At 33.1% G+C, this 10,094-nt stretch overlaps 1 protein-coding gene across 1 annotated transcript; it reads right to left on the reverse strand.

The window, feature by feature from the left end:
• Positions 1-1,490: 1,490 nt before the first annotated feature.
• Positions 1,491-3,061, reverse strand: LOC120280286 (uncharacterized acetyltransferase At3g50280-like). Its single transcript, XM_039287062.1, has one exon. It carries the CDS (start codon positions 2,657-2,659, stop codon positions 1,586-1,588), a length of 1,074 nt encoding a protein of 357 aa, XP_039142996.1. The 5' UTR covers positions 2,660-3,061; the 3' UTR covers positions 1,491-1,585.
• Positions 3,062-10,094: the final 7,033 nt, after the last annotated feature.

Here is a 10,094-nt window from a genome sequence, read left to right on the forward strand (position 1 = left end):
ACTTAGATTTGCATGCTATTATGATAGAGATCACATATAAAAACATATTTTGAGTATTTTTCTTCTCTTTATTTAGATATAAAACAATAAGATATGATGCACATCTTTAATAAAAGCATAGCATAATCTTATATTTAATAAATTTTTCAGTTATTTCGACAAAGATGGTGTGATGTTCAAAAAATTTTTTAATCTTTAACCAAAAAAAAAATAACACATAGATTTTGTTTATGCAATTATCAATTCTTAAGATACACTTCACTATTGAAATAAGAAAAAGAAAATCTTAAAATCCTAACAATCTCATCTGATCCTTATATATTCAACATTCCTCGATGTTACAAATGTGATGATAAATTTATAAATTTTAATACAAATAGTTCCAAAGATTTATAATCATTGGTGACAAGTAAAACCATCGGCAAATGCACATAATGACCAAATATAATGTAAATTTTCAATGGAAAAAACAAATGCACAGTTGTCAACACCATCATTCCAAGTTTACAAAAAGACTACGGAACCAAAAAAAGGGAAGAAATGGAACCATCGAAAAAAAAAAGAAGATGAGCGCTTTTATGAAATCCACAGACGTGTTTAAATTAAAAAAAAAAAGGTTGATCCTCCTTAAAAGGGACCAAACTCACAAGATTAATGGGTGCTGGAGCTCCTCAAGCTCTCACGAGCAATGTTATGGTTTAATTCAAAGGCAAAACTATTATTTTACCATCAAGGTACCACCATGGAATCACAGAACCCTCCCAATGTGATTACCTCTGACACAGTTTTTGGCCAATTAAGATGAGCCGCTAGGTTGCTAAGAAAGGGAGAGGTGTGCACAAATCTCGACGGAGTAAGTAGGAGCAAGCCCGCACACACAACCACTACTCGTACTCCTAAAAATGTGCTCTCATCCATGATTTTAACTATCACCACATGTGAAAGGTTCTAAATCACCATGCTATTAATAAGTCGCTTGGTCATTGTATAGTTTTTTTCTCTTTACTCATGCCTCTAACACTCTCATACATGTCCACCCAAACAAGGGGTTAGACCCATTGAGGGATCATTTCCATTCCAAGCCTTGCAATCACACAAACTGCTAACACTATTATGTTTGCAAAAAACCTACAATCTATAACTTAAATTTTTAAGTCATCCATAAAAATTCAAATATATTAATTTTTTAAATAAATATATATTAAGTTCTTTTAGTTTCAATAATTCATATATGAAGCTTAATTCGCATATCCAGAAGCAAAATTTTGTGTTTCTAAAGTAATATAAAAATTGGAGGTCCATTAAATAAAAACATAAAACAACATAATATTAAATGCCATTAAAAATTATTATTATTATTATTATTATTAGGAAAAAAAACTACTTGTGCTGCACAGTTAATAAAGTTAGCCTGCCCGAGGTGGGATCAGAATCTTGTTATCTGACAAGAGCACATAGTTTCCACGATTAAGACTGGCAGATAGCCGGAGGTCCCTGTTCCGAATCTGGTGTTTAACAACACGAGGTTAAATCTGAGAATAAATTCATCTTTTATTTTGTTAAAACAGACTCTTTTACCAAACATTCAGTTTATATTCAGAGAAACAACATTAAGAAACTCAGGGTCAGCCTCAAGAGCAGTCATGGCCTCTGTTGAAAGGCAAACCTCCAGGTCAACACTACCGCCTCCTTCCCAGCCTGGGTAAGATGACACCTTTCCCTCAAACTTACTCGCAGCACCACTCCGCAACGCCACAGCCTTTCCCCATCCAAACTCACACCCATACATATCAAACCTAGGTGAACTCCCCATCAACACACAGAATTTCCCATCTAACATGCCCCCATTGTATATCACCGGAGCCTCAACCCATTTCCTAACATTGCCACGTATGACATCATCCGTGTGCGCCACCACTGCCTCATGGATCGCCCAAGCAGCCCACCCAATCCCATTTGCCAGAAGCTCCCCTACCTTCGCTGCTGAGGAGATTCCGTCGATGGAGTTGCCGAAGTAGTTTGGAGATAAAGGTGGTTGGAGCCTCGAGCGGTTCTGAATGGCCAATCGACAACTAGTCACTTGCTCCGCCGGCAAGCGCCAGGCGCGGATAATGCACTGCCACATCAGGGCGCTGAGTGACTGGAACGAGGATATGTTGCTTGTTCCATGCTCTTCATTGGCTTTTGCTTTCAGTTTCGCTAGGGCTTCTGAGGAGAAGTGGAACATTTTCTCTCGGAGAGGTGGAGGGGAGTACCTTACAATGAACTCAGACTCATTAGAGAATGATAGTTTTATAGGAGGCTTAGCTTCGTCCATAAAGTAACGGTCAAGAGGAACATGTCGATGACCTTGGCTGCTTTCAGAACGACAAATCTCTGCCCATGTGTTCATGAAATACCAATAAGAAGTACCATCTCCGACTGCATGGTTAAAAGAGCAAGCTAGGAAAATACCATCAGCCAGCACTGTTAGCTGAACTGCAAGGAGAGGAAGGACATGACCGTCGTGGCAGACAGCATCGTCAAAAGGGAAGAATTGTCGGATTAAATTAGATGGTACATCAGATGATGGTGCTAGAACATCCTCCACTGATATTGAATGAGCATCAGCATGAATGAACTCAGCTCCTTCATTGTTGCAGTCGATAAACACAAACATACTAGTCACGTTACCATCACTATCAAGTTCTTGTTGGGTGGCTAAACGGCCGGCGAGAGGGTAGAATTGGTGGAGGGTGGCGGAGAGGGAGGTATTGAGGCTGTCGATGATGGTATCAATTGAAAGGGTGGGAGGGAGATTAGCAAAGAGGTGGCCTTTTTGGATGTAGTTATACTAGAGCATAGCAAGGTCCCATGGGGTTATGTTGCACATTTGGCCGCCGGGTAGCTGTGATGGGGGCTGAGCTTTCACCATAGACTTGGAGATAAGGTTCACCATGGCAGTTGATGAAGACATTCTTTTCAGTATAATATTAGGATGTAGATCATGACTAATATGGTTCTCTCTTTCAATATAGTTTTAGGATGTAGAACATGACTTACACGGCTCTCTCTCTCTCTCTCTCTCTCTCTCTCTCTCTCTCTCTCTCATCTTATCCTGTACTATACACAAACTTATATGCAGACTCAGCAGTGCTCCAAGTTGCGTATTTTGTTTGACTGGAAACATGGCCTGTCAATCAGAACACCAACAGCGGTGATTTTTCTCTCATAAATTAATACTACTCTGTTATAAAACTGGTTCAACGTACAATGAGCGCGCCGCAAGTTTTGTTTTTCTCTGTATATATATTACATGTCATTAATAATAAAATATATTATTTATCAAGTCTTAAAACACGTCAGTTATGAGATATGGTTAATATTCTGACAATAATAGTATTGCTGTTTGATGTAAATAAGTCCGTGGCCAAATCTGGCATTTTCAAAAATTTCCTAATGGTTGTTAGACATGTAGGTACAATAATATGATTCATTTCCGATTATTGTTAATCGCTAATTGGGTTAATTTATATAGCTGCAATTTGAAATTTAAAGGTTTGTATTGAAAATAAATATAACAATCTCAGTTTTTTTTTCAATGGCTATAACAATACAAATAATATAATTTAAAAAAAATTAATTCAATTCTAAAATGTAGTTAGTAAATTTGGAAAAAATTTTAAAATTATAAATTTGCGCCTAAACCCATTGTTGTTCTAGAGTGTTAGATGGTAGTCCACATAAGTTTAGTAATGGGAATTGGAAAGAAATTGACAAACTGTTTTAATGATATGAAATAAGTCTTTTGAGTAATCATTCTTATTCTTCTTTAAATAAAGTAGAGTTATACCCAATAAACAGGTAAATAAAATATAATTTAAACACAAAATTAAAAACAAGAACAACAAAATAGTTAGTGTGGTGGCATTCGTTCATAATCATTCAGAGAGAATAGATTGTTATTATTACTATTATTATTATAATAATTGTTAGTATTGATATATATTTGGTTTATTTGATTTTGGTCATTTAATTTTTTATATTTGGTCACTTGTGTATTAGATAGGCACAATTATATTTAACCATCTGTATATATAAAAGGCTAGCAATATTCTTAGATATATAAAATTTTGTATTCTTATGTATATGTTCTTAATATACATTCAGGCTTATCAAACCTTATTCCTCTTCAATAATAATAATAATAATAATAATAATAATAATAATTTGCAAGTACTGCAAATCCGCTTGAGATCGCATTGATGTTGAGCAAGTAGACCAATACGTTATACGTACACCATAGTGGCAATATTTTAAAATTGGGATGGCCTTCGACCCAAGATTAGTCATAAAAGATCCATCATGTAAGACGGGCCTCCATCTTCATAGCCAAAAGAGAAGATTAAGGTGAGGATTCTATCTAACTATAACAAAAGTGGGTGGTGGCTATCAGGTATGAATAACTCAAAACTTCATAATGAAAAAAACAAAGAAATAAAAAAATAATAATCTTAAAATGTATTTTCTATATATCACTATCCGTAAAAGAATAGATAAAATAAAATTCTTGGAGACAGACTGAGATTATACCCAAATTTTTTAATAGGCAACTTAGCATAGAAAAGCTGCAATAAAATGTTTTAATTTGATGAGAAAAGAGAAGTTTTTAGATTTTAGCATAATTATTTTGTAATGGCAAACAAAAACACTACAATAAATCTCAATTTTCGAGATCAAATTTTTAATGATGGCCCTAAATACTATCACAATTAATTTTTTTTTGTGACATTAAATTCATTTTTTATTTTTTTGATAAAAGTGGATTAATCAGATTAATTAAAGAAAAACGGAAACAAAACACCACAATAAGTGATGAGAGAACAATTGAAAAGAACAAGAGAAATAACAGAAAAAAAACGAAAACAAACAACAGACCAAAAACAAAAGCACTAAAAAACAAGATCACTCAGGCCCAAAAATAAGCAATTGGAGACCACAACATCAAAAAGAACTACTCCTTTGGAACAATGTCAACCCCTGTCTGGCCACCAAGAAACTCCAGACTACGACTAGCTGCAGACACAGACCCTTCCACTTTTGCTTTTTTGGCATCTGGAGCCGCAATAATCCAAGATATTATACTTAATTAAAGTACTCGTGACAAAAATAAATTTATTGACACAAATAGTTAATGCTTTCTTATTAAAAAAAATATTCATTTGTGAGATTCAAATGCCCTTGTAAAAAAAACAGATATTTATTTAATATAAATATATATCATTTTCAATGACATATTGAAAATGGCATGAGAAATAATATTTACTTGAGGTGAAAACAACAAGTGGAAAATATTATGAAAACAAAATACCTATTTGTTTTTTTTTTCTTACAATTGAAATATCTATTTGTGACAGGAATGAAAACATCACAAAAGACATATTGTTACTATTAATAAAAGCAATGATACTTACTATTACTAATATTTACTAATAATATCTTAATAAGCAATATGTTCGTAAATGAAAATCTTAAAGGAAATTTTTTGAGTGACTACTTAACTTTTGGCTTATTTCAGTTTGAATACTAACTTTCAATTTGTATCAAAATAAGAAATTAGTTTTGATTTCACTTCACTTGCAAGGTAATTATAGATTTCCAGTGAAATTTTGGTGACGTGGACTATGAAAAACTTGCGTGGATACCCAGTATCCACGTCACCAGGGTGCCATTTCAGCAACTTAGAAACAACGGCATAATTTTGACATGAAGGATGAACCCCGCACCTTCTCCTCTAATTCCCAACCTGCCACCCGATCGTCTGAGACCTTCGAGAACACTGAGATCTCCACACCGGGAACAACTCTCTTGAAGGCATGCACGTCTACATTGCGATATTGTGACACACTTAGGGGCCGTTTGGATTGCGGAATAGGAATAGAAATAGGGGGAATAGAAAAAGGGGAGAAATGTGAATGGGAATAAGGGGAATGGGAATAATGTGTTTGGATTGATGGAATAAGGATTGGGAATAGAAAAAGTAAAAAGGTGGGATGTAGTAAAATTACATCAATACCCTTGTAGTTAAATACTAAATTATTATATAAAATAACGGATTATGTTTAATGATAAATATTTAACATTATTTATTATTAAATATTTATAATATAAATATATATATATATCAATATATTATAATTATATAATTAATCTTAACTATTTATTTAACTATTATATATTTATTAAATTAGTTAATATCATTAAATATGTTTAATTCAGTTAATTTCATTTATTGATTATAATTTTAATTTCCCAAATAATTTAATTAAATTATGTAATAAGTAAAGCTAAATATATAAATATGTAATTATATTAGTAAAATTATTAATAAATATTTAATTTTATTTATTCGTATTAATTTTCATTATTGTAATATTATTTACATTAATAATATTTGAAATAAATATATTAAAAAAAAGAAAATTTTTATTTATGAAAGAATTTATTAATACTACTTATTTTAAGTAGTATATCTATTTTAAATTATTATAATTTAATATATTGAATTAATAGATGAATTAATTAATAGAATTGTTTACTTAACAAATTATTTCAATCAATGAAAGCATGTATATTGTTTAATGTATCATTTTTTTATGTAAATATGGATGCATGAACAAATCATTTGTTCTCTTCTCGGATCATAACCTATAACTTCAAATCACAAAGATGAAGTTCAAGGAAAAAAAATGCATTTTATAACATTTCAATGAAATTTGTACCACACGGACCTAAAAAATACATGAAGATAGTTTATCATCTTCCTTCTTTTACCTAAAAATAGTAACAATCCATAATGCTTTGATAGAAAACATAGTGCAATACAAATTCATAATAGGTTCTACACAACATTGTTTTAGAATCTTACAAGCCAAACAAAATACATATTGTCAAAGCAAATATAAGTTTGGTTCTTAACATAGACATGACAAAGAGCCAAACCACAAATAACATAGCCATACAACATAAGATGCGTAGTAAATTGTTGAACTTGCCATTAAAGGATATGACATGGATGTCACTGCTTCTGTTGATAGTCAGGTATGCCCTATAGATTAATAGGAAATATGACATGAATATCAATGAAATTGATGAATACAAAATTGGTCATAACATATTCAATGAATAACTTACCAATGTTTCCAAGTAGTAGACGACAAAAACGTAGCTTTTCACGTCATCCCAGCAAATCCCTGAACATGTCTAGTTTTTTTCCTCATCTTGCCTTAAAGTTTGCAATACCACCAACGCTTCATCCTCGGAAAGCCCATTTATGTTGAAAATTACTTGATTCAATAATTTCTTCTTCTCTTGAACTTCTTTACGAGCTTCCTCCTTGAGTGCATTGACATCGGCATTTCGAACCGCGCATTCAGCTAATGTCTTAAATCCCGGACCCACCAACTCCACAAATTGCCGAAAATTTTCTGAAATACTTGAGATGTTTGTGTCCTTAGCACGCTTTTTTTCTTCCTATGTGTTGCGAAGTTGAGGCACTATCATTTGAAGTCATTGGTGATGGAGGCTGAATGGGTTCCTCTTTTGGCATGAAAAATTCTTCACTTTGAAATTGGGAAAATGTAACATTCTCATCCAGGCTAATGTTTTCATGCATGTAGTGGTCCATATCATCTCCAAGGTCGCCCCTTGCATTGCCTTGTGCTCTATCCTTTGTGAAGACTGGGGCAAGATCATTGAAGAATGGAAAAAGATTTTTCCATAAAGGCCCGCCGCTTCCTTGTGATTCTCGTGGATAATTACAAAAAGAGCATTAATATATTGACAACAAATAATGCTTTTTTTATGTAATTGACAAATTTAGATAAATGTACCTTAACATATTCATCGTACGCACTCTTCTCGCACTTGATGATACTTTCTTCGTGGTTCCAAACGAAACCACTAATGGAAAGTATATCGGCGATCGCTGTAGTTTTCGTTCTAAAGAGTTTCACACGTGACTCTATATTTGGTATAGCCTTGAGCGTAGTATGCGGGAATTTTTCCTTGATCATCTTCTCTAACTGGTGTAGATATCCATTTTTGAACCCATTCTCCCCCCGCCACATTGTATTTGTGGATAACTCAACTAAGGGATCAATTAATGCCTTGTCTTCTTGTGTTGTCCAGAAGTGTTTGTTTAGACCCCTACCCCTTTGTTGTGAGTCAGGTTCCATTCTATAATTAGGAAAAAAAAATTTAGCAAAAACACTTATTATGCAAACTCATAATTTGCAAATAATACATATGCAAACCCAAGCAAATCCAATTTAAGTCACACATAACCAACATTAAAAAGGAATAATACACTCATTAATTATATAGTACTAGTAAGCATTCAAAGAACACACACAAAGTAACATTCATTTATTTGTATGTATATATATATATATATATATATATATATATATATATATATATATATATAAAACAAAGTTGCAAGCTTCATTTATTTTTATGTATGTATCTAGCTCAAAGAACATTACCACTACCTTACATTCATAAAAGCATATTTGCAAAATAAACAAATTACAAAAACACCAGTGTGTCCATTATGCAGATTGCACAAAAGCATCCATATTTAGTACATGCATCCTATTTTTTTGGATCAATTTGATCTCCATACATTAAACATGTCCGTAGCCATGTCTAGCCTAAATTGGGTCCAACCATCAGTTGGCTCAATAGTTGTAATGCTATCGTTGTCCTCTTCGGTGCTCTCCTCAAATATTAGATTGTTCATTTCATCCTCTGCAGGGTCTTCTATCATTTCTCTTCTAATAAAATTGTGGAGTAAACAACATGCGTTAATGATACGCCTTTGAGTGATAATATTGTAAAAACTTGGACTTGCTAAAATCTTCCAACGAATTTTAAGAAGCCCAAATGTCCTCTCGATCACATTTCTAGCCACAGACGATGCTTCATATTAAAAAAACTCTTGAGTCAGTATTTGGTTGTCGACCATTAGCCCAAGAGCTTAAGTGATATCGCTGACCTCTAAAAGGTGCAAGAAACCCGGGTGAATTTGCATATCCAAAGATCGACCAAATAATAACAACCTAGACCACAAATGAGTAGTTGATGTTAGCTAGTGTTTTTTGTTAATTTTTTTTCATTAGTAATGTTATATTCAATTGAAGAACACATTTATCTACCATTTGGAACCTTTAGACCGTTGGGCTTTGTAATGGCATCCCTAAGAACTCGACCGTCATGTGCTGAGCCTTCCCAACCGGACAAGACATATATAAATTGCATGTCTTGACTACAAACAGCGAGTACATTTGTAGTTATTTCAGATTTTCTTGTTCTATATCTTGGTCGATCGACTTTTGGCACATTGACACGAATATGTGTTCCATCCAATGCTCCAAGACAATTCTACATTTGTGAAAACAAATTATTACTACTAAGAAATCTATTGTATTTTTTAATCCAAATAACATGAATTTAGTAGTATTACCTTAAACATTTTCCACCTATAATCATCTGAATTTTCAAGAATAGGTTCAGGTTTCTTCAACAGGACACCATGGCAAAGGATAATTGATTTCAAAACTGCATGGAAGTGTCTACTAACTGTTTCAGCCGTACGGACAAAGTCAAATTTAATTATCCTATTTTTCACATGATGGGCCACAATGTTTAGAAACATTGCTATCATTTCCTCTACCATGACATTTCTTGTACCGCGTAGCCCACCGGTAATTGTTAATAATTGACATAGGCTATGAAAACAACGTCGATCCATGCGTACTTTATCAATACACTTTATGTCACTTTTGTAAACTACCCAATAAAGATACTCATGTTGTCTGCGGCGTCTAGTAGATGTTGATTCAATCTCATAATGGATCACATTTTTCTCTATCACTTTCTTCACTTATTACACATACAGTGATAATGATGTTCACAGCAAAAAAAATGCATGCATACATCATGTAAAAGTACTTGTTCCACTTGGACATCTTCCATATTTCCATTATCCATAGCTAACAAAGAAAACAATATTCATTTTGTAAGAAACTTATTCATGTCGAGGAAAACATCAA

The sequence above is a fragment of the Dioscorea cayenensis genome, chromosome 17 (genome assembly GCF_009730915.1).
Source record: "Dioscorea cayenensis subsp. rotundata cultivar TDr96_F1 chromosome 17, TDr96_F1_v2_PseudoChromosome.rev07_lg8_w22 25.fasta, whole genome shotgun sequence".
Classification (NCBI taxonomy): Eukaryota; Viridiplantae; Streptophyta; class Magnoliopsida; order Dioscoreales; family Dioscoreaceae; genus Dioscorea; species Dioscorea cayenensis.